Raw genomic sequence first — 26,380 nt, 5'->3', positions numbered from 1 at the left:
TAGAGGGCATGCAGGAGGCAGCAAATGGATGATTTTCTCTCATTATTGATGTTTCTCTCTCTCTCTCCCTCTCCCTTCCAGTCTCTGAAATCCAATAACTGAAATCAATAAAAACATTTAAAAATTATAGCTATTATGTTTTTATCTTTTAAATGTTGTTCATGCTATAATTATGATATCTAATTTTCCTGCTAGAGTCTCACGCAAATGATAATTAACAATGTTTATAAACACTAACAACTCTTACTTTTTATAATCTACTAGAGGCCCGGTGCACAAAATTTGTGCAGGGGGGGCGGGAAGGGGGGGGTCCCAGCCTGTGCACTCTAGCAGTCCAGGAGCCCGCAGGGGATGTCCAACTGACAGCTTAGGCCCACTCCCCGTGGGGCAGTCAGACATCCTTAGTGCTGCCACAGAGGCAGGAACGGCTCCCGCCATCGCCACTGTGCTCACCAGCCATAAGCCTGGCTCAGGCCTTCTGGCTGAGCTGCACTTCCCCCTGTGGGAGCGCACTGACCACCAGGGGGCAGCTCCTGCATTGAGCATCTGCCCCCTGGTGGTCAGTGCACGTCATAGCGACCGGTCATTCTGCCGTTTGGTCAATTTGCATATTAGCCTTTTATTATATAGGATAATAATAAAAGCATAATTTGCTAATTAGACCAGACAGCCAAATGACCTTCCTGATGAAGCTGGGGCTGAGAGGGCTGAGCCCCTTGCACGAATTTCATGCATTGGGCCTCTGGTATGGTAAAATACACATGATATAAAACAATTTCTGCTTTTTAGTAGGGAAATTGAGATAATGCTATACAGCCTCTTTCTGAAAGTAGGTAAAGGTAAATATTTGAAAAATTTTAGTGACCCATTCTAGATCATAGGTAGAGAATTCTTGGATCCCCAACCAGTTTTACAACTCAATTTATGCCAGTGGAATGTTTTAAAGTAAGAAGAGGTAAGCACTTTCACTAGTTCAAATATCCAAGTTTTGCTGAAATACACTAGGCTGACAATTCCCCTGTGCAAGACTACACAGGCTTCAGTAAATGGGAACCAAACTGCGTTGGCATATATTTGATCTGGAACTGGCTGGTTTGCTCCCAACCCCCACCTGTCTTTGCACCTGGGAGAAACAGCTCTGTACCAGGCCAGTGGTCAGCAAACCGCCGCTCGCGAGCCCCATTTTAGTTTGCCGCTCTGTTGACTAATGAGTTTGCCGACCACTGTACTAGGCCATTCCCACTGAGGGCTCCTCCAGACACACATCCTTACGTTGCCTATGACCCATCAGGAAGGGCTGGAGCCAGAGGGCACGTCACTACGACAACTCCCCAAAGCAGACCCACGCTACTAACAGTGCTTCCATCTCTGAGGTCACATTCAGGTCACCCCCAAAAATATGTGCGAACAGATATTCTGCAAAACCTCACGTTTTATATATAGAAACCAGTGAGCCGTTTCTGTCTTCATCTCTGGATCGGCGGGAACACAACTTTGCCATTTAACTAGGGTCATCATATGTCTCGGTTTACCCTCAACAATCTAGGTTTGTACTTGTTATGCTTGTGTCATCATTAATAGTGCCCCCTTTCTTCATGAAAACTGTCCCGGATTAAACAATAAATTATAGCCCTAGCCGGTTTGACTCAGTGGATAGAGCATCGGCATGTGGACTGAAAGGTCCCAGGTTCGATTCCGGCCAAGGGCACATGCCAGGTTGCGTGTTTGATCCCCAGTGTGAGACATGCAGGAGGCAGCCAATCAATGATTCTCTCTCATCATTGAGGTTTCTATCTTTCCCTCTCCCTTCCTCTCTGAAATCAATAACAATATATTTTTTAAAAGTAATTAAAAAACAATAAATTATATAGTCATCCTACAGACAGGCCCATTTCAGAAAAGGGACAGGCATGAGGGGAAAACCAGAGGCAAATTTATTTGGGGATGTTTGCAGACCCACTGCTCTAGGCTACCTTCCACACTTGTTCAGTGACTGAGGAAAACACTTAGGAGAATCTCTTAACAATTATCTTGAAAGTCCAACTAAATTATTCTCCTCTTCAAATGTAGAACTTGGGAGGTAAAGCAAACAGCAAGACTTTTTCCTTCTGATTTCAAGGGTGTCCAGACCACCCAGAGTCTACTCTATGAGGCATACTGCTGCATGGTAATAATGTGGTGAATCATCCCCTCAACAAGTGATGAAGAATCATCTCTTACCGGAGTTTTACTTAAAAGATGCTTCCCCAAAAATGTTTCTAATGTTCCCTACTATGAGAGTCATAGGAAATGAATTCAGATACTCAAAAGGATATGTAGCAAACAGCACAAGTGCTGATGACTGCACTTGTCCACTCAACAAATATTAACGCCAAACCTCAGATGTGTTTTGTACGGCCCAGATGGATTCTTAAATGTTTAAGATAATTGCTAATATTTTAAAATGTGGATGCATTCATCAAAATCCCAATTTCCACTTTCTCTTGGGAAATCAGAAGCTCTGGAAACACGGGGTTTGTAACCTGTTCACTCGGTTTCTACCTGGAGCAGAATAGCACCTTAAGAAAGGACACCCACTATGTAGTTCTCCACAGTCCTCACTCAACCCTCTTCCCAGGCATTTGAGTTTATAACCCCTGATTTATGGTTGGAGATAACCCCTAGAGGGACAACATCTGGCCTTTCAAAATAGCAAACAGAAATCCATTTCTTTAGATAATCTATTCTCAACCGGTGTGCTGAAAGAATTTTTAAAGCATGCAATACCTGACTATTAGGGCACTGACCTCTTTTCCCTTAGATTGTCAAAAAAAAAAAAAAGACAACAGCCAACACAACAATAGCTGTCCAGTGTGCATGAATCAAAAGTATACCTATTTTTTGTCAGATAGGCAAAAAATACATATTTTTGGTGTGCTGCAGAATTTTAGTAATTAATTTATGTGTGCCATGAGACAAAAAAGGTGGAAAATCACTGCTTTAGATCAAGGATTCAACTGGGAAATAGCAATAAACAGAAAGTGTTATGTTTGTGTTTTTTATCAAAAAGACACATGGCTTCCACAGCTCCTACATGAACCAAAGGAGGACATGAGCCTAAGTATATTATTATTACTGGTAAAGTAAAAAGCACACTCAGCCTCTAACACCTAAATATATCATGAAGGTAAATAAAAGGGGGTGTTTTTAATTGACTACCAATAAATACCAGAGGCACTCAGGCTGCACTCTAATTTCACAATATAGGTGAAAGTTTAAAAGTTTTTAACAAATAAGCATAAAATGCAAGTTATTTTAATCATGTTCAGTATCTTAAAATAATCTGTAGTAAGATACCTTACCATAAATATAACAGTGGTCACATAAGCTAAAATTGCTCTCTTCACTTTGGGAATTCTGTTAAGTTATTAAACTACTTTACAAAGTGACTGATGAAATCTAAGACAATGAGCTTTTCTTTTCTTCAATTCAGCCTCAGGCTGTTTGTGAAAATCTACTGGACAAATAGAATGTCTTTCAATTACTGATAATAAAATAATGAATTTTTTAAAAATTAAAGCCTTATTTATAGGCTATTTTTCTCATCTGACTATTCATTTCCCAGATACCAGAGGAACAGCCACATGGTGCAACTGAGACTTTGTTTATTTATATTTTGAAAACACTGTTTTTCCAAAGGACCTAAAGTACTATGCAAATATTAAATAACTACCTCTAGAATAGCGTTTCCGGAGCTTTTTATGTGGTAAAAACTCTTCACACATTTTTAAAGCCTGTTTTCAAAGACACAATCACTATGGTAAAGTTTTGTTTAGAGTACTCTCGCCAGTAGATAAAAACCGCGCTAGTTTTTAAGGAAGTAAAAATACACTATTTGGTAACAGGCACCTCGATTTAGTAAACTCTGGAGAAATTATCTTAGAAAACAGATTTCGACCTCTTCTGAGACACTGATTTTTTAAATCACCCAAGTAGGTATTGATTCTGCCTCCAATTAGGGTATAAAAACATTTTTAACAAAACTCTTTCCACTCAACATCTAAACGCTGATTCGTCCTTGGCCAAGAATCTGACAATATCTAGTAACTTTTCCTAAGCCGGCTCGAAATAGCCTCCCAGACCGAGACCCGCAGGTGCTTCTGTGACTAGGATGCGATCATCCAAATGGGTCAAGGGGCAGAACTCCACCAAGACCAAGAGTGAGCGCGGGACCTCTAGAAACCCAACCCGCTCCTGCGTTCCCTCTTAAACACACACATGCACACACGCAAGGCACTGGCCAGGCATATAGTTATCTGCAGTCACACCCCGGACACCGCGATCTTCCCTGGACGCGCGCTGCTCCCCGCATCCTCCCCGGGCACGCCCGCTCTTCCTCCGTCCTGGGACCACTCTGCCTCCCTCCCTTTCGCCTGCTTCAGTGCTCCGTCGGACCCCGCCACCCCACCCCCAACGCGCCCGGGAACGCTGGTTTCCTGACTCGGGGTCTGAGGAGCGCGACCAGCTGGCGCTCAAATGCGCCACGTGCAGAGCGCGCACTAGCAGACGGACCACTGTCGATCCCCAAAGTAGGGAGCCAGCGCCGCCAGCCCCGCTGCTCTTCCCGTGGGCGCCGGACCCTCCCCCGCGCCCTCGAGCCGCCCCCTTGCCTGATTGGGGTCTGTGGCGCGGAAAACGTGGCAGGCCATCTGCGACTCGGGGTCCTCGGGCTGCGCCTTGATCAGGTAGGCAAAGTAGGTGAGGTCATGGCTGTTGTGGATGAAACGCGAAATGTGCTGTGCCTTGTGCTCGAAGATGAACACCGCCGAGCTGGGCTGCGCGGCCGCGGGGCCCCCCGCCGCCCCGGCGCCAGGCGCGGGGACGCAGCGTAGAAAGGGCGCGCTGAGCACCAGGAGCACCTCGCGGGGTGCGGGCGCCCCGCAGCCGCCCGCCTCAGGCTTCTGGCTGCGCCGACGGATCTCGGCCATGAGCCAGGGCAACATGGGCAGCGTGGTCCTGCGGTCCAGGCACGACCCACCCACGTACCACAGCCGGAACATCTTGTCGCCCGGCTTCCCGGGGCCCGGCTGCTCAGGGGCGCTCGGCTCGGGCTCCAAGGGGTGCGGGAACGGCTCGTCCTGAATGCAGCTGGGGGGCTCCATAACTCGCGCCTCACCCGGGCTCCGAGGCGACAGAAGAGGGGCGCCGCGCCCCAAACTCCCACACTGAAGGCGCTGTCGAAACTGTGCCAACTGCCTCGCCGGGACCCCGCGCCCGCCTCGGTGCGACCCAGAACTCGGCGCTCAGCGGCCCTGCCCCATGCGGCACTTGCCCGGGCGCAGCTCCGAGGTTCCGGCGACGGGCACCTGGGGAGCTCCGGGCAGCTGGACTGGTAGGAGAGGGAGGGTTAAATCGTCATGCTCCCTTCTCCAGCTCGGGCCTAAGGGCCGGACTTCCCCCTTCCTCCGCCGCTGCTCTGCTCCGTCGGAGGACGACGCCGAGGATCCCCCGCTGCCGCCGGTGGCCGCCTCCTTCAGCGCCGCAGAGCCGCTGCGGCCGCCGCGCTCGCCTAGGGCAGGCTCGGGAGGCTGGGCAGGGAACGGGCTGTGGGCGGGAGGGGGTGTCTGGGGGCGGAGCTGACTCCTACCAGGGTGACCGGCTGTCACCTGGAAGGTCGGGACTGCTGGGCTTCGACGCGATCTGTCTTCCGAAAGGGCCTGCGAGAACTATTCGAATGGAAAATAACAAAAACAAAACGTGGCCTCGTGGGGGTCGCTCCTCCTCTGGTCGCCGCGGCCCAACTCACTGCTCCTCCTCCAACTGTTCCCGTCCCTCCCTCGCTCCTTCCTTCCTTCCAGGCTGCTTCTTTAATGGGGCTGCTACCCCGCCTCCCGTCCTACGAAAGCATAATTGTGAAGTCGCCCCTCCGCCTCTTCCTCTGGCCCCTTTCCCAACCCGCCCCTCCAATCCGCCCCTGGGGCAGCAGTCCTGCGCCTGACGCGGGCACTCCCCGGACCAACACGGCCTCTCTCCAGTCGCCAAGATCTCTGCCCTCTTCTGGGCATCTCTACTGCCCCCTGGAAAGGGGGCCACTCTCAATGGGGCGCTGGGATTTCTTTTTTTCGTTAATAGTATTTGCATGGTTTCAATCCCTTCTAAAGATTGCATAATTTCTGAATCTTATTTCCCAATGTGAAAAATGCTCGTGTTTTAAATCATAATATCACAATAAAATATTGTAATTCTAATTTCTCATAAAAATATAACACTGTATAAGAAATATGAATCTTCCTAGCTCTTAATGCAGCCAGCTTCTTAAAATAAGGAAAAATCGTATTTTAGTCATTATATGTACTCAGTTCAGAGCTAGTGTAGAGACTTCTCACCTTTTAATATGTAGTGATACGTATTTCCAAGGACCTCAAAAAATTTTAGGGATAATTTGGTCATTCTAATTTTAAAGAAGTGTTTTTTATTCATTTTAGCAAATTGGACTTTTGTCTTCTCTTTTTACTCTTACTGAATTATAATTAAGAATTAGATAAGAGGTAAACAAAATAAATGGGAAAGATACTAAAAATTCCCAACTTTTTCCAAAGTGCTTATAGGAAAAAGGAAAACCCAGGTTTCTTTCTCTCTCTGTTTCTCTCTCTCTCTCTCTCTCTCTCTCTCTCTCTCGCTCTCTCGCTCTCTCGCTCTCTCGCTCTCTCGCTCTCTAGTTCAATGTTAGTCTCAGTATCTGTAAAACCCAGGGAATATTTTTTTATCCCATTTATGGAAGATCACTATAACCAACTGCCTTAATTCCTAAGCTGAATTTATGGGTGCATCTGATAGCTCTCTTGTAAATAAGCATCTAAACTCTAAGATGGAGACATTCATTGCTTAGTTTTAGTCATTTGGTTTAGCCACTCCACCATAGGCCCATGTCTTCAAAAAGTGGTGAAAAGTTCTTGGAATGTGGACTGAAACCTTCTAGAACCCTACCAGAAACTCTCTCAGACAGACCCATTTCTCTAGGCCACATATCTGAGATCTAAAAAGAAAGAAAAAAAAAACAAGGATCTGAGAAAAGCATGAAAGTCTTGTAGGTTCTACCAAATCAACCAGCTTTGCAGCCAGGACCGAATGTGGTGCTCCAGCAGGCCATTTCCTATGGTAAAAGAAAGGGAAGCAATAAACAGCTTTCACTTACTGACAAAAAAAAAAAACAACAGAAGACATTTCTTTTATTACATGACATCCTAAGTGTGATTGCTTCCTGCTCTGGAATGCCCTTTGCCCTTTCTTTGTAGGTTTTTGTGATGTTTCTCCTACAATGCATTAATGAATATTATTACTGTCTACAAATATCTGATCCTCTCTACCTCCTGATACATGGGAAGATAGCTCTTCCCTGCCCTTTGAAAGTTAGGCACAGGCATAAGACTTGTTTTGACAGTGAAATGTGAGCATGTGGCAGGAAAGTAAGAAGCTTAGGGAAATTCCTTGACAAGTGGAATAAGGGAAACAGATAAAATAATTAAACAAGGCCAAACAAGCTGAGCAATTTACAGCCAGATAATGAATCACAGGGTTTTATCTCCCCCAACCAAATACACTTAGGAGCAAATGGTTTATACATTCCAGACTAGCGGTCACCAACCTTTCTGACCTCACGGACCACCAGTGGTCTGCGGGCCACCAGTTGGCGACCACTGTTCCAGACCATCAGGGGCCAGATGGGCCTCTGTCCTGATCCCTCTTTGTTGAAGTTCTTGTTGACATTCTTTGAAGAAAATTAACCAGAAAATAGCCCCTGACCCCTCTGTACGCACATTTTGATGAATCAACATATTGAAGGAAATATCTGAAAGACTACTAAATATTCTGTTAAGACCCTCCCCTAGGATTCTGGCTAGCCAAAGAAAGATAAAAAGCCTCAAGATAAAGGACACATAGCATTCTCTCACTAGAGAACACCCACACCTTGTATCTCTGTTCTTTTTCTCTAAAGGACCTCACGAGACTTGCAACCGGGGGAGGAATGGGCAGTGGCAGCTTGTCCAGGGTTTAACCTCATCCTGTCTCCAAAGCCGCCTTTTCTGTGACTTTCCAGTGAGCTAAAGCAGTCCACCCTCGGCTCTCCTGTTACTTCTTCTGGGCCCTTCCTTGTTTCACTGTCTCCAGCTTTAAGAAACATACTCTCAAAATCACCTGGACCCATGTTGTGAAATCTTTCCTGCATGAATTCAAGAACCCACACACTACTGGCTGGCCCAAGGTTGACCCACTTTGGGCCCAGACCCCGTCCTGTAAAAAGCGGAACTGACTTGGGTAACAGTTTGAGTAGAAGCATTAAATTGCCAGTAGTCAATGATCCAGCCTACTCTTGCTCTCCATCCACACCCTTCCCCTCCAGTAGCCATCATGGAAACATGCCCATATGGAAGTTCCTCCTCATCAACGCAGCCCAGAATGCTCAGTGGACACAAGGAGGACCATTGTTCTGGAGAACCTCCCAGGCCCACAGCACACTTCTTATGAGTGAGAAACATTTTGTTCTGTTAAACCACTGAGATTGTGGAGTTGTTTACTATCGGGTGTTAATCTATCCTAGACTATTAAAAAAACATATTATACTATAATAGATAATACATTGTGTCTTTCGTTACTTGTTTTATTATCATTTATAATTTGACTAATTACATTTATGAACTAGATGGTAAACTATCAGTTTCTTACCACCATTGTATCATCTGCAGAAACATAGAGAATTGTATGCACATAAAAAAGTGCTCATATATATTTGATAACTTAAACTTAAAAAAGAGAACAAGGTACAATTTTTAAAAGATTTGGTAGATATTACACACAATATGCAGATCTGTTATGTTTACTAAATTGTGGGGCCATAAATCAACTTCAGACACCCAAGCCTTTCACACTCAATCTCAGACTTCCCTCAAAGAGGGCCAGAGAGCCAAAACCGGTTTGGCTCAGTGGATGGAGCGTCGGCCTGCGGACTGAAGGGTCCCAGGTTCGATTCCGGTCAAGGGCACGTACCTTGGTTGCGGGCACATCCCCAGTAGGAGGTGTGCAGGAGGCAGCTGATCGATGTTTCTCTCTCATCGATGTTTCTGACTCTCTATCCCTCTCCCTTCCTCTCTGTAAAATATCAATAAAATGTGTTTTAAAAAAAAAAAAAGAGGGCCAAAGAATATGCTCATGGAAAGCATTTCCAACAATCTGCAAGAAAATGTCCTGAATAGTCTTCTAAGCACTTCTACCTATTACCTCCAAATTGAACAAATAGTGTGTGTGTGTGTGTGTGTGTGTGTATTTTTTTAACTTTTCCTCTAATATCCATCTAAATTAATGCTGTCAGGGAGGACCAAGATGCAGTGTAGGTACTCACCAATTCCCACAAACACACCAAAATTACAACTAAAATATAGAACAACCATCATTCAGAACCACCTGAAATCTGGCTCAATAGAAGTCCTACAACTAGAGAAGTAAAGAAGAAAGTATATCGAGACTGGTAGGAGGAGCGGAGGTGCGGAATGGGCTGGTCCAACACCCACATTTATTTAATCAAGAGGGTTATCTAGGCTGTGGAAGTGGGCTGTGAGGAGCAAGGGGTCGCACCCACACACCAAACCCCTCAGCACAGGGGTTCCAGTGCTTGGAAGAGAAGTCCCCAAAACTTTGGGCTATAAAAACTATCAGGGATTGTGGTTGAGTGACACAGAGGCTGCTGGAGTCCCAAGCAGTTCCTCTTAAAGGGCCAGCACACACACTTACTCAGACTCACTCCCTCTGTTTGCAGCAGCTTTCCCATATGAATTGTGTGTCCTGGCTCAGGCTTCAGACATTCCTAAAATCTTTCAAACAAGCAGCAGCTGGCCTCCGCATGCCCTATTCCTCTCAATGAGAGGCCCAGGCCTGGCATTAGCAGCAGCCTGCTTGGTTTCACAGCTGGGCCTCTCCTAGGCACTTCCAAGCCCAACACATGTAGCAGCCATCTTCAGATCACTCTGTAGCTCTTGGCAGGTGGTCCCAGACAGAGTACAGGCAGTGGCTTTTCACCTCCAGTGGAGGGGGGGTGGGTGCAGGGCACAAAGCCAGTGCACCCAGTGGACAGCTTCAGACCATGCCAGATTAAAATTCTACACATCCATGAGTGATACACTCAAGAGGAAAACTTAGTGAGCACCAAAGCCCCACTGAAGTAAGTTTTCCTCCATAAGGTTGTCTTCTGCATAGCAGCTCTCCCACTGCAGTTGCAGCTGGTCCTCACAGCCAGTTGGCCTGGGGGGAAATTCCATCCAGTGATGCCAACAGCAATCAGGGCTCAACTACAGCAGGACAGTGCACACAACCCATACAGGGATGCACCTAGAATGCCCAGCTCAAGTGACTGGGGAGGTTGAACCACTAGGCCCTACAGGACACCTACTATGCAAGGCCACTCTACCAATTCCACAAGACACAGCAGCTCTACCTAATGCTGTGAAACAAACACAGGGAGACAGCCAAAGACATGTGGAGACAAAGAAATGTCACAAATGAAAGAAAAGAAGAAATCTCCAGATGAAATGGAAGCAAACTACTAGATACAGAGTTTTAAAAAAAATGGTTATAACAATGCTCAAGGATCTTAATGAGAGCTTCCAGGGACTTAGTGAGAATTGCAAGGATCTTAGTGAGAATTTCAAGGGACTTAATGAGAATATCAAAGACATAAAAAAGGACCAGTCAGAAATGAAGGATACACACACACAAATGAAAAATAATTTACAGGGAATCAACAGTAGAGTAGAGGATTCCAAGTATCAAATAAGCAATCTGGAATATGAGGAAGCAAAAAACACCCAATCAGAAGAACAAAAATAAAAAGAATCTAAAAATATGAAGAGCCCTAACTGGTTTGGCTCAGTGGATGGAGCGTCAGCCTGTGGACTCAAGGGTCCCGGGTTCGATTCCGGTCAAGGGCATGTGCCTTGGTTGCGGGCACATCCCCAGTGGGGGGTGTGCAGGAGGCAGCTGGTCGATGTTTCTCTCTCATCGATGTTTCTAACTCTCTATCCTTCTCCCTTCCTCTCTGTAAAAAAAATCAATAAAATATATTAAAAAAAATAATAAAAATATGAAGAGAGTGGAAGGAGCCTCTGGGACAACTTCAAAGGTACCAACATTCACATCATGGGAGTACCAGAAAGAGAAGAGAGAGAGCAAGATATTGAAAACCTATTTGAAGAAATAATAATAGAAAACTTCCCATACCTGGTGAAAGAAATAGACTTACAAGTCCAGAAAGCACAGAGAGTCCCAAAAAATAGGAACCCAAAGAGGCCCACACCAGGACACATCACAATTAAAATGTTAAGGGTTAAAAGACAAAGAGAGAATCTTAAAAGCAGCAAGAGAAAAGCAGTTAGTTACCTACAAGGGAGTAACCATACAACTGTCAGCTAATTTTTCAACAGAAACTTTACAGGCCAGAAGGGAGTGGCAAGAAATATTCAAAGTGATGAATAGCAAGGACCTATAACTAAGATTAATCTACCCAGCAAAACTATCATTTAGAAAGTTTCAAAGACAAGAAAAAGCTAAAGGAGTTCATTACCACCAAATCAGTATTAAATGTTGAAGGGTATTCTTGAAAATGAAGGAGGAGGAGGTGGAGGAGAAATAGGAACAATAAAATGACAATATATACATATCTATCAACAATTGAATGTAAAAATCAAAATAAACAAACAAGGAATCTAATGAACAAAATAAATTGATGAATAAAATAGAACCAGAGGCATGGAAACATGGAACAGACAGAAAAATCTCAGAGGGAAGGGCGGGAAGAGATTAACCAAAGAAAATATGCATATATGCATTACTTATGGACATAGACAATAGGGTGGTGAAGGCCTGGGGCAGGGCTGGAACCAAGTGGAAGAAGGTAATGGGGTGGGAAAGGGGAACATCTGTAATATTCTCAACAATAAAGATGTAAAGATAAATAAATAAGGTGTCAGCATGAATTAGAAGTTATAACATCCCGTCAAATCCTACTTTAAAAATTTGTACTGCATGATATACAAAAGGGTGTGAGCTAGTGTGGTGGTATAAGACTACAAAGGTTTGTTGCAATTTCTAAGCTTGTGTCCTTACTTCTCTCTCTCTCTCTCTCTCTCTCTCTCTCTCTCTCTCTCTCTCTCTCTCTCCTCTCTCTCTCTTTCTCCACTCTCTCTCTCCCTCTCCTTCCCTCCCTCTCTTTCTCTCTCTCTCTTCCATTCTGTGATCCCCAACATTTACTTTTCTTCCCTGCTTAAAATTATTTAGATAAAGATATATTTCCTAAAGCTCAAAGCACAAATCTTTCTAGTCTTATATTTGCTGCTCTCTCAGCCAGACAACCATTCCATTCCCAAATTTCTTTGTTGTCTCTGTGGGATTTCGTAGGCTTCTTCTCCCTGATTGCTCTTGTTCTCTATCGCCCTACAACTTGAATTTCCCCCATCCTTCATTAATTGAATACTTAACCCATTGTTCAAGACCCAACTCAAAAGGCATCTCTTTGGGTGAAGATATTTCTTACTGATTGCTCTTATTCTCTACGGCCCACAACTTGAATTTCCCACCCTTAATTAATTGAATACTTAATCCATTGTTCAAGACCCAACTCAAAGGGCATCTCTTTGGGTGAAGATATTTCTTACTTCCTCAGTCAGAGTTAGTGGTCCTCTCTTTTTTGCCCTCTTTAAATAAATTCCACAATTACAGCTCTTATCACATTCTTTATAATTAATTATTGGGTGATTTGCCTGTGTTCTTCACCACAAAGAGAGCAACTTGAGTGAAGGGATTATTTATTTTGTCTCATATTTCCTCTAGCAGAAAGCACAGTAGCTGACACTTAATAGGTCCTTAATATTGACTGAATGAATGAATTGAATTGGATAAATAGCAAATTAGAATTCAAGAAACTAAAGATTAAAAAGGGGTTTTAAGGCCCAGAGGTGATATACCTAATTATTTAATTAGGTGATTTCAGGAAAACATATAAATATATACACCAGTTCATTATAAAATAGGGTTTCCCCTATTGTACCTCGTTCCTTGTGACCTTCCCTATCCCAGGCAGCCTGTACACTGCATCTTCACTGCCTCAGGGAAAGGATGACACAGCAGAACACAGATAACAAAGAGTCCATTCTTAGCTTTCGGGTTTCAAAAGCTAAGGACAAGGACCTGCCAAAGGCAAAAGATTTAGAATATACGCTCTGAGTAAGTTTCTCTTACTTTAGCTACTAAAGAAAGTTTGCCCAACGGGGGATGGAGACAAAGAAAGAGGGAATAAATAAGGGATAACTACTGGAAAACCAGATATGAGATAAACCACAAGTTATGAAATTCTGTACATTTGAATGAGGATATTAGTGTAGAGAAATTAAACACTTCCCCCACCATATACTCCTTTATCATTGAGTGTAATTTCACATTTATGTTCTTCAGAATTATGTGGATTTGCACTGATATTATGACTATTTTCTCTTGAACTGAAAATCCTTACAACTGAAAGTAGTATTAATGGTACAATAAAACTATTTCCAATGGGCTATAAAACACTTTAAGATGAATCAATATTAAGTTTGTCATGGATGAATAATTATTCCAGGTTTTTCTTGCTGATTTTAAAATGCATCATTTAAGCTACTAATATAATAGATATTAAAATGAAAAAATATACATGTATATTTTAATGAACAATAAATGTTTTGAATAGTTAATATATGTATATGGTACAAAACTCAAAGCTTTTAAAAATATATAAATATAGCAAAATGTAAGTCTCTCTTCCACTCCTTTCCCCAGCTACCCATTTTCTTCCTGGAAGCAGCCATTAAGGCAAGTTTATTAAATAAATGGATCTAAAAATGAAATCATAATGGTCACCATTTATTGAGTACTTACTTTGCACCAGGGATCATCATAACAATCATATGAGACAGGTACCACTATTATCCTTCTTTTACAGATGAGAAAACTGAGACATACTGACATTAGGAACCTTTTTTAGGGTCACACTTTGGAGGTGGGAAAGTTGTGTTGTTGTTTTTTGCTTTCAGGAATGATGCTGTCCCCCTAAAGGACAGCGGAGATGGTAAAGTTTTGATTCAAAAAAGGACCACTGCTTATATAGTGTACACTAATAGGTACTATACTAAAGAGAATAGTTAAGAAGAAACTAGCTGAACTAGAGTAATAGTTACTAAGATAATAGAGCTTTGATAAAACTTAACAATGATACCTTTAAAACATCTTTAGGCATTAAGAATTACTTTATTTGCTTATTAAGTAATGTATATTGAATACCTGCTATGTTCCAGGCACTGTAAACAGACTTGCCATCCTTATGGAGCTTGTCCAGTGAGGAATGCAGACAAGTGAAAGCAACTACAATATTGTGTGGTATATAGAACTGGAAAGTGCATAACAGCAATCTAAAATATGTGACACTGAACCAGGACCATGTGACAGATGGGGGGAAAAAACTGTTAGTGGAGGCTGAAAAAATAGCAAGAAAATGGTTTTTCAGTAGGAGACTGGGAAAATGGTGAGGAAATCGCTATAGAACAGGGGTGGGCAAACTTTTTGACTCGAGGGCCACAATGGGTTCTTAAACTGGACCGGAGGGCCAGAACAAAAGCATGGATGGAGTGTTTGTGTGAACTAATATAAATTCAAAGTAAAGGAGCGGAGGGGAGAGCAAGAGAACCCTCCGCTCTTTCGGCTCCGCGGGATGGATAGAACAGCCAGATCCGGCCCGCGGGCCGTAGTTTGCCCACAGCTGCTATAGAAACTGAAAAAATAGTGACCCATGTTATGTGAGGGTGAAAGTATCACCTGCAGAAACTTGAAAGATAGTCTACCCACTTACTTGCTGGCCTTTTGGATTTGAGCTAGGAGACTTCCAAGCAGAAAACTGAGAATCACTTTATTTACTTACTAAGTGATTAGAGGCCCAATGCAGGAAATTCGCGAAAGGGGCTGGGCCCTCACAGCCCAGGCTGCCTCACTGCCCCGCCCCCCACCTACTGGTCGTTCAGGAAGGTCGTTCCACTGTCCAGTCTCATTAGCATATTAGTTCTTTATTATATAGGATATATATTGAATACCTGCTATGTCCGAGGTATTATGAACAGACTTGCCATCTTCCTGGAGTTTTTCCAGTAGAAAGTAGCTGAAATATAAGGACCTTCAAGAAAGAAATGGATTTAGAAAAGAACTGGTCAATTTGTAAGCAGAACTTAGAGAAATTATACAGGGGCTAGCATTTGTCATCTTGGAATGTAAATTATGTCTTTTTACAGCTTCTCAAGCAAATAAAAGAGTCCAAAATTAAGACATGGCCTAAGGATAGAGGTCAAATCAAGTTATGGCTATAAAACAATTTTTTAAGACTTCTAAGGAATTAAATTGATAGTTTCTCAGCTGAACAAAATTGGTTCACTGGAAGCTTAAAGATGTAGTCCTACAGAAACCTGATCCCAAAGTAGTAGTAAGTCAGTTTTTTGTTTGTTTGTTTTGTTTTGTTTTTAAAGAAGCCTATCTTGAAAACATCTGTGGGGTTGGCTTCTAGAGCATGGAGTGAACTTTAATTTATAGAAATCCCCCAAAGTTCTTAAGGGAATAGTACTAACAAAAGTATTGCCAGCCTGGACCAACAGGGACCATGACTATTCAGATTGGAAAGAGGTTTCTAGGCCCCTAACTTTAGACAGACAGGAATAGGCTGAGAAAGTTGCTCAAAGGACATAAGGGAAGATGAATTGGAATTGGATATTTGGCATTTTAAGTATCTGTAGGATATAAGAGAAGAGAAATCAGAGGAATTGACAGATCTGGACTAGAGATAAAAATGTGAGTGTCATTTGCATGTGGGAAAATACAAAATGACAAATGCAAACTTTCAGCCATGGTTGAAATAGAGGTGAAATCTGGTGACCTTCCACTTCACAGTGTTATTCAATGAGAACCCTTAATAGAAGCAGAAAATTGTTGACATGAGTGCTTTTGAGGATGCAAAGCCCTGTACTACTTTTCCATTGTCATACCAGTCAGGTTCCTGGGGCGGGGGGCGTGGGGGAAGGGGGTAGAGCAGAAATAAATTCAAATTAAGACTTTAATGAAAGGAGTATTTTTTAATAGTTTCCTGGTTTTTAAAGAGAGAGAGAGAGAGACACGTCGATGTGAGAGTGAAACATGGATCGGCTGCCTCCTGCGTGTCCCCCACCAGGGATCAAGCCTGAAACCTTTTGGTGCACTGGACGATGCCCAACCAACTGAGCCACACCAGCCAGGGCTCGAAAAAGTATTAACAAAAGTGTGGGCAGAATTGATGGGACAACAGAATATCAAGGCGTTGAGAGACTTGCAACAGTGGGAAATCATTATTACACCTAGGACTAAAAAGTCAAGAGCAGGGGTCCTCAAACTTTTTAAACAGGGGGCCAGTTCACTGTCCCTCAGACCATTGGAGGGCCGGACTATAGTTTAAAAAAAAAACTATGAACAAATTCTTATGCGCACTGCGGGCCCGGGACGAGTCGGCTGCTAAGCAGGACAGGCAGCGGCACCCGGCGGGCCGGATAAATGTCCTCGGCAGGCCGCATGTGGCCTGCAGGCCGTAGTTTGAGGATGCCTGGTCAAGAGTAAGAAGCAGTGTTAATGGAACTCAGGGGAGGCACTGTCCTACAGAACCTGTAGTTGGGGAGGGATACAGCAATCGCCAGAGATCTGGCACTGAGCAGGCAGGGAGCAGAGAGGGAATTCCTGGGCCTTCCTGTCCTTCTGTGTTACACCTCCTGCTGGTATACCTCCCATTGGATAAGCCAAAGTAACATAGGTGATACAGTCCTCAGAGGACAATGTCTCAGGGCATAAGGCAAGAGAGACAAGGGCAGAAAACATATGTAGATGAGCAAATGGAAAATAACTAGCACAGGTTTTGGCATAAAGAAGATTTAATAATATCTATAAACCACATATCATAAGTGCACAAAGAATATATAGCATGTATATAGTTGGGTTGAAGGCCATGTTCAATATATGTATAAAGTTTCTGTATCTTATGAATCACTGGACAACTTGCTAAGGATTTCACTTTTAATTATAAAAGGATTATCTTTGCCATCATCAAAATCTCCTTTGAAATGTAATATTAACTCGGGTTGCTAGATACAACAAAGTTTGTTTTCCTTGTTTATTATGATATGTATTTATATACTACATCAGTAATGCATGAAATTATATCTGTTAGGATGTTTGCGGTAAGATTTGACTCCACACATCAGCCTTGTAATATGTACCCAGCATTGTGATGACTAAGAAACTAACTATAAACCTAGTAACTTTGTTCTGTCACTCCACTGGTATGTAATTTGCATGAAATAGATTGTCAGGATTCATTAACACATTTATTTTGGCTTTCTCCTTATTTTAACAAGACAATTTTTGTGATTCCTACCACTTCGTGTCTAAACACAATGTCAAGTATTTTTCTTTCATGATAAGGATGATAATTACAGTCTTAGGAGCTAATGACATCAACCATAGAGTGCCAGCAATGAAAAAGAAAGATTGCCTAGGAAACCCTGAGGAACATCAACATGTAAGGGAAATATAGACTAAAGTGTATCTTGCCGAAAGACTGAGAAGGATGAACCAGAGACATAGGAAGATTGTGGTATCATGGAAATCTAGTGAAAAAAGAAGCGGTCCATACTGTATTTTAAAATGCACAGTGAAAGCACTTTTAGTGAGAGCCATCAGAGCAGAAGCTAGAGTGCTGTGGGTTTAGAATGAATGAGACACAGAGATATAAAAATACTAAGTATGGTCAATGTTTTAGAGAGGCTTGACTTTGAAGAAAAGAAAGATAAGCTAGTAGATGAAGCTAGGAGTAAGGTAGAAGGAGGGTTGTTTTTTTTTTTTTCAGTTTGGTTTAACTTAGTTGGTTTTTTACTGAAAGAGAGCATTGATCATGGTTAAACACTATTGGAAAGAAACCTGTAGAGTGAGAGAAGTTGAATCTACAAAAAAAGAAGAGTTATTCAATGAATGGAGCATGGTGTCTAATACAAAGTAAGTGCTCAATAAGTATTTATGAAGTAAATGAGTGGTTCCCTGAGAAGACAGAAGGGCAGTTAATCTAGAAAACAGGTGAAAGAATCATCTGTAGTCAGGAAGCAGGATATCTCTTCCATCAAAAAGGCAAAAAGGAGGAAATAAGTGTGGATGAAGGTCACTTGGTAGATATGGTGTCAAGAACTTGAGAGAGTCCCATCAGATGACTTCTGTTTTCTCTGTGAAATGGAAGATGAGATCATCTGGGGGAAAGAAAAAAGGGATAGTAGTTTGGAAGGACTGAGAAGAATAAAAAAGGTTTATGAAATAGTCTCTTGTTCTGAAAAAAACGCTTCAGGGAAAATCCCCTTTAAGCAGCTGCCAGCCTCTGCAATATGTGTGGTGGGTGGTGAAAGGAGTGACCTGTACATATTTCCGGGACTGGGCCTCATACTGAATCAGATGAACTCAACATCACTTGGCACTTTTTCCTGTACCTTCCTCACTTGAAACTCTAGGCCACGATCTTCAACACTTGTTCTATCCTTTGTTTTCTCAGCATTGTCCCACCAGATTAGTCCCTTCCCACAGAACTTGAGTCATCTTCAGGCAGAGAAGCTAGGGACATAGTCTGCCCTTACACCCCTGCTCCAGTCTCCCAAGGGCGTAAGTCCCTCCACTTTCTCAGATGACTGATAGTGGAAAGGACTTCTCCATTTGAGATGAGATCCTGCTGAAAATCTAAGGAATATTACGTATGGCCTCCACAAGGAAACTCCATCAGGATATAACACAGAAAACCTAACACCCCTCTGAGAGAGAAAATAGTCATAAGATGGGTGGTTTTATTACACTATCAGGGGAACTGTCAAACATGTATAAAGATAAATATTACCACACATCACAAAAATTGAATAGAATAATAAACTATATGTTGATTTTAGTCATTATCTAACCAATGAACAATGTGTAAAGTATTTTTAAATTATATTTATTGGGGTGACATTGGTTAATAAAATTATTTAAGTTACAAGTATACAATTTTATGGTATATCATCTGTATATTGCATTGTCAGATCTCCTTCTGTCACCATATATTTGAGCTTCTTTACTCTTTATTACCTCCTCCCCACTCCTTTCCCTTTGGGAACCACCATCATGTTGTCTGTGTCTGTGAGTTTTTGTTTCCTTGTCTTGTTTGTTCATTTGTTGCTTTCAGTTTTATATCCCACATATGAGTGAAATTATATTGTTCTTGACTTTTTCTGTGTGATTTTGCTTAGCATGAGATTCTCAAGATTCATCCATGTTGCCCCAAATGGCAGTATTTCATCTTTTCTTATGGTTGATTAGTATTCCATTGTATATATGTATCACTCTTTGTTAACCAAGAGAAATAAACAGACGGCATCCAAATTGGGAATGAAGAAGTAAAATTGTCACTTTGGGCAGATGACATGATTCTTTACATAGAAAACGCTAAAGACTGCACCAAAAACTATTAGAAACCATCAACAAATATAGTAAAGTTTCAGGATACAAAAATCAATGTACAAAAACCCACTGCACCCTATGTACTAACAATGAAATTTCAGAAAAAGAAATGATAATAATTCCTTTTGAAATTGCAACAAAAAGAATAAAATACCTAGGAATAAACAAAGGGTGTGAAGGACCTATACACAGAAAACTACAAAACATTATTAAAAGAAACTGAAGAAGACACAAAGAAACATATAAAGTATCTTTTATAAACTCTAGGGAACTTTAAATCACTTCTCATCAAAATTTCAGAGGATGCACACAAACTTATGAATAATATATATAGCTTCATAGAAAACTTTGCCAAAATAATTGATTACCTAGTAGTGAGATTACTTAGGAGAAAACACTGAAAAGGGTAGCCTAGGAAATTTATTTTAAGCAAAAGGGTGGGTGGGGGATGGAAGAAACAAAAAATGACTGAGGAGTTAAAAATATTCCAGGAAGCAGAGGGACTGCCTCTGGTTTATATAGTTACCAAAGCTTCTCATCATTTTGCTCTAATATGTGTAGATTAAGTTATTTAGACCAGACAATATTTTTACAATTATGGCTATAACTATAGAGAAGAATTATTAATCTCTGTTTTGTATTATTAAATTCAATATGTTCCTTTGATTTCAACCAAACTCCTCTTTCAGTTAAGCATTGTGATATTTCTTCTTTTAAAGTAATTCTTCCTTGTTCAGTAATCCATTGCTTTCATTAAAAAGGCAGTGAGAGGCAGATCTTTGAAAGAGGAAATTTTGCTGGCTAACATGGCTCATGGTTGAGCATTGACCTATGAACCAGGAGGTCACGGTTCAATTCCCGATCAGGGCATATGCCTGGGTTGTGGGCTCGATCGCCAGTGTGGGCGTACAGGAGGCAACCGATCAATGATTGTCTCTCATCATTAATGTTTCTATATCTCTCTCCCTCTCCTTTCCTCTCTGAAATCAATAAAAATATTTTTAAAAGAAAGAATTGTAGCCAAATGTCATGCAAAATTATAGGAAAAAGAAGAATGAGGGTCAGAATAAAATCCCCACAACCATGATGAAAAACACTTCAGAAAGACATACCAACAAATCTAATATTTCAAAATAAGCTAACAGAAATTGAGAAAAGTATAGAAGCCATGAAAGAATAACATAAATCAACTTTAAAAAATAGCAAAACCAGCATCTGCGGTCATAAATCGAGGAAGCAGCCAAGAACTTTGCTGAGTGTCTCTCTACCACCTCTTCCTTCTATCCCTTCAAACATCAGCTTGAGCCTATTATTCTCCCGGCTAGCTTCACCTTGTCTGGCCTTCAGCATTGTGGACATGCAGTGTTAGAGTAAGCACATGATGGCTTTCATTGAACAAGAAGCCAATGAGAATGCAGAAGAAATAGAGGCAAAGGCAATGTGAAATGTTAGAAAGGTTATCTTGTGATAACAGACTGAACATTATAGAAAATTATGAAAATAAATGTAGTTTATATAGCAGAAGGAAATTCAGATGTCCACCTTTTTTAAAATTTATCTTTGTTATTGAAAGTATCACAGATGTCCCTCTTGTTTCCCGCATTGACCCCTTCCATCCCCCTCCCAAGCCCTCCCCAGGCCTTCACTGCACTATTGTCTGTGTCCATGGGTTATGCATGTATGCATATAAGTTCTTTGGTTAAGATCTTCCTGCCACCCCACCCCTTCCTTCTGAGATTCGTCTGTTGCATGCTTCCATGTCTCTGGATCTATTTTGTCCAGATGTTTATCTTGATGAACCAAGCAAGTTCATAAGTCCTGTGAGAGAGAACTCATGGACATGGACAACAGTGAGCCAGAAATGACCTTATCACATACCTAAGTAAAGCAAATGAGACACTCAGCAAAGTGGCTGAAGATACAACCAGGCACTGAATGCTGGAAGCATTGGTCCTCCAGGATTTGTACTAGTTGCGCTATTGCCCCTAATGACTAACTATTCATTGCAGGAATCAGGACCTCCTAGAAAAAGCCAAAGTACAAAAAGTGATCCCTATAATCAAAATTGGCACCAAAAAAGATGCTGATGTCTAAATTGATCAGGAGGCCCACCTGTCTGCGTCAATAGCTGCCATGGTGAAATCCAAAATGGAGAGCACAAAGTGAGGTACAAATGCTACAGTTTTTTTATTTTTTAATAAAACATGGTAAATTACTAGGATTAAAAAATATCTATTATGGAAATTTTCACACACAAAAATACAGTGGCATAAGGAACCCAAATATACACACCACCCAATTCCAACTATTATTAATAAGTGGTTAATCTTCCACACACACCCCCATCCACCAGCAAACTCCCCAGCTGATTTGTACTCACCTTATAGTTTGAACAACACTACCTCAAAATCTTATCTCTCAAGGGCATAATCAGTTTCATTCATTCAATAATCTTGACGCTTGGTGTACACTTGGTACAAAGTAGGCACCAAGCATATGATTGATGAATAGTTAAATGTCTATACCAGAAAGCAAGGGTTTTTCCAAACAATCCCCCTCCCCCAGTGGGCAGCATTTTTAGCAAGTGAAAAACACTCTCTTTCCTCATTCCTCAAACTAAGTAAATTATGTGTATGGTGTGAAGGGGTGGGCATACGCTGGAAAGAGTGAACAGAGTCTGGTTCTCTGAGATTCCCATTTGCCCTGCATTCCTTTGGAAACTCCTATGGGCTAGAATGCTCATTTCTGTCTGAATTCCTCAAACCTATTGCCTGAATCATCCTGGCTTAGAATCTGAAATCTCCCTGCATCCTGCAGTTGTGTTCTTGATAATAACAGTCCTTGAATAGCACGTCTTAAATATTCCTTTGCCCTTTCCCTTGGTATGAAAACGTGAAACATAATAAGGCATGTAAGTACTTTTCTTTAACAAATGTTCTTCACATGCTGCAATAATAACTAGCCAAATATTAATAGCTACTTTCTCCTACAGCACTTGTAATTCAGAAGTGCATACATCAAGATCAAGTTAATCAAGCTATGCAATCCATCATCCTTCGTCTGTCTGTGTGCTATAAAATGGTGGTTAAATCAACTGCTAGAATATCCCCCCTATCAAATATAGGCCTGGTAAAATCAGCACACCCTTTGGAGAACGACACGTGAAATTGTAAAATTCCATTTAAATGATGGCACACATAAGTTTCTTATTCAAACGTAAAAACTTTTACTTACTTATTTTTTAATGTTTTTATTGATTTTAGAGATGAAGGGAGAGGGAGAGAAACATCGACTGCTGCCCTCCCATATGCACCCTGGGGATCAAACCCACAACCTGGGTTTGTGCCCTCACCAGGAATCTAACCGGTGACCTCTCCATGCACAAGACAACACTCAGCAAACTGAGCCACACCAGCCAAAGCCAAACTTAAACTTTTAATACTTAAATTCTAAAATACTTGATCAGTGAATTCTTGATCAGTGTAGTAGAATATATGGGCTAAAATTATACTAGCATCATTCATTCCATGGTAATTAATGAAACATTAACAGTAATATTAATAGCACAAAAGCAGGTATATTGTTTCTTTAGGCAATATATAAGAAGCTTACAGCAGGTTACCTCCAGAATTTTTAGTTAAGTTTAATTATCCCTGTGCTGAAAAGAGTTAACATAGTAGTCCTGATTGCTTATACTTAAAAAGGCCTGCTTGTATAAAAGGTTGGCCCTTGGCTGGCATATGGGAACTTGGATTCAGGAGGGTTCCCACCATTAACTGATATGCCTGACTCTTTGTGTCTAAACTGTTCATACAAACAATATAATCTATGCAACTCTCGCATTCCTTTCGGGAGACTGAAATTTGGGTATGTTCCATGCAGAGGGTGCCTATATGATCAGCACCCAATGAAAACCCTGGGTGTTGAGTCTCTAATGAGCTTCCCTGATTGGCAACATTTCCCACGATTTGTCACAACTTGTTGCTTGAGGAATTAAGCACGTCCTGTGACTCCACTGTAAGAGGAATCAGAAGCTTGCATCTGGTTTACTCCAGACTTTACCCCAGATGCCTTTTCTCTTTGCTGTTTTTGCTCTGCATCTTTTCATGGTAATAAACCATAGCCATGAGTATGACTACATGCTGAGAGTCTGGGAGTTATTCTAATGAATTACCAAAAGTAAGGGTGGTCTTGAGAACTCCCAACACAATCCCCAAATCTATTTTGAAAACTATCACTTAATTGGAGGATTACAAATTTGCACCCTGTAAGAAATGGTTTATAAATGCATTGCTCATGAAAATTTGGGGATTCCCTAAGCTTTAAAAAAACTATAACAATTTATTGTAACTATAACTTATGATTTTGGTTACTGTGTTGTAACATAGCAATAGAACTCTTAAACCAGCACACAACTACCCAGCTACAGACATTTTCTAGTCTCCTTTGCAGTGGTGGCCACATGAATAGGTTCTGGCTAATGGGATATGAGCAGAATGAAGTGTGTAACACCCAGATCATACGTTTATATGGAAAAATATGCCCTTGCCATTCCCTTCTCTCTTCTGCTGACTGATATGTAGACATGGTGATAGAAACTACCGTACAGCAGCCATGTTCTTCACCACACGGAATCCATAAAGAATCCGGAGCCCTCGATGACTTCCAAAGGAGAGCCACCACATCAACTCTCTTACTTAGCCCACCTCACTAGGAAGATACACCCGCTTTCATGCATCCATGATCCCACATATATTATTTTGCCCTGTTTGTCAGCTGGTTCAACTGTAAACTGAAGCCATAATAACATTAATCAAGTCCAGGTCATCTTTCTCACCAATCCTAAAACATGGGCCAGATTTTGTGGTCTGACCTATATCAGCAGAAGAACTTTTCCTTTCAGACCTCTAAGTGCCCTCCCCTCCCCCGGTTTTATTGAGCTCTAACTGACATATAACATTGTATTAGTTTAAAGTACAGCATAATGATTTGATATATGTATATATGGTGAAATGGTTATCACAAAAAGTTCACACCCATCACCTTGCACTGTCATAAATTGTTTTTCTTGTGATGAGAACTTTTAAGATTTACTCTCTTAGCAACTTTCAAATATATAATACAATATTGTTAATTATAGTCACCATGCTGTACTAAGACTCATAAAATTTTAATAATCTCAAAATCTAAAATATAGAGCATACCTAGCATCCAGATCTTGGTTTCCAAGACCATTGTCCAATAAAAAGAACCAGGGCTCCTGGGAGAAATGGCTAACTCTAGAACCAGAAAAGAAAATATACAATGAGCCTGGAATATCTTGTAGTGTCAAGTGACAGAAAGTAGGGAAGTCCTCAATAAAAAAAAAGGGGGGGGGGCAATGTCAAAGGGGCACAGGAGCCAAATAAAAGAGCTCCCAATGGTCAAAATTGGAATGATTTGAGCAACAAGAGTATTCAATTATAATCCCAAGTATAAAATAAATATCCATGAGTTCATACTGATATAATTAATAATTGTGGGAGAGAAATACCTCACATAAGAATCACAATTAAAATATGTAGCTACTGCCCTGGCTGGTGTAGCTCTGTTGTTTGAGCATCATTCCATGCACCAAGAGGTCACAGGTATGATTCTTGGTCAGGGCATATGCCCAGGTTGTGGGCTCGATCCCCAGTAGGGGGCATGCAGGAAGCAGCCAATCAATGGTTGTCTCTTATCAATGTTTCTCTCCCTTCCTCTCTAATATATATATTATCATACATATATAATAAAAGAAGGGGCACATAACTCAGCACTCCTTAAGTATGGACTGCAGATAGACACTTCCTTCCAAAGAGTAAAGTATGGGAAAAGCGGGGGGGAAAGGAACTCTATAGTGGAGAAATCTAACAAATACCATCTCAGCAAGGTAAGCTAGGTCAACATCAAGTCATAAATCATATTGCTAGAATACACCCTGGATATGATGTGAAGAAAATGTAACTTTATGTCTGTGACTTCCTCCCAACTATCTACCACTCCAGTCCAGAAAAAGAACCATCAAATCCCAATTGAGGCACATTCCACAATATACCTGATCAGTACTCCTCAAAACTGTCAGGTCAACAAAAGCAAGGAAAGTCTTAGGAACGGTCTGTCACATGACTACTAAATGTAACATGATGTCCTGGATGGGATCCTGAAACAGAAAAGGATATCCTATCTAATAAAAGAGTAATATGCAAATTAACCATCACTCTGTTACACCCACAAGCCACGCCCACAAGCCAATCAGGAGCAAATATGCAAATAAACCCAACCAAGATGGCTACAGCCACAGAGAGCAGGAGGGAGGCTTGGGTTTCCCTGGCAATGGAGGAAGCCAAGCTTTCCGCCTGCCCTTGCTGGCCTAGGCCTCCACTCAAGGCTACAAAGTTTCAATTATAGAAGATACAAAAATCCCAACAGAAATGGTGGCAGCCACGGAGCTGGAAAGAGCAGGAGGCTAGGGTTGCCCCCAGTGATGGAGGAAGCCAAGCTTTCCGCACACCCTGGCCAGCCCAGGCCTCCACTTAAGGCTACAAAGTTTCAATTATAGAAGATACATAAATCCAAAAAAAATGGCTGCCGCCTCGGAGCAAGCAGAAGGCTTGGCTCCGCTCCAGGCTACAAAGTTTCAATTGTAGAAGATAAATAAACCCCAGATACCAGGGCCTCCGCTTGGGTCGCCAGGGGGTGTGGCCGGCCTGCAAACCACCACAGGCCCTTCGCCCAGGCCGCCTCACACCCCAAGGGAACCCCCACCCTGATCCGG

At 41.8% G+C, this 26,380-nt stretch overlaps 2 protein-coding genes across 5 annotated transcripts in view; one reads left to right on the top strand and one right to left on the bottom strand.

Annotated features, from left to right (window-relative positions):
* Nucleotides 1-6,229, bottom strand: part of TBC1D4 (TBC1 domain family member 4) — a 205,028-nt gene extending 198,799 nt beyond the window's left edge. For all 4 annotated transcript variants that reach the window (XM_080659061.1, XM_080659062.1, XM_080659063.1 and 1 more), the window contains exon 1: nucleotides 4,650-6,229. In XM_080659061.1, coding sequence (XP_080515187.1) covers nucleotides 4,650-5,141 — 492 coding nt within the window. In that variant the 5' untranslated portion in view covers nucleotides 5,142-6,229. The remainder of the gene's footprint in view (nucleotides 1-4,649) is intronic.
* UCHL3 (ubiquitin C-terminal hydrolase L3) overlaps nucleotides 4,499-26,380 on the top strand; it is a 122,392-nt gene continuing 100,510 nt past the window's right edge. Inside the window, exon 1 of the mRNA XM_080659068.1 lies at nucleotides 4,499-4,724. The gene's annotated coding sequence lies outside the window, so the exon portion shown is untranslated. The remainder of the gene's footprint in view (nucleotides 4,725-26,380) is intronic.

Source organism: Plecotus auritus (assembly GCF_963455305.1).
Source record: "Plecotus auritus genome assembly, chromosome: 3".
Taxonomy (NCBI): Eukaryota; Metazoa; Chordata; class Mammalia; order Chiroptera; family Vespertilionidae; genus Plecotus; species Plecotus auritus.
This window is presented reverse-complemented; position numbering and strand designations above follow the sequence as displayed.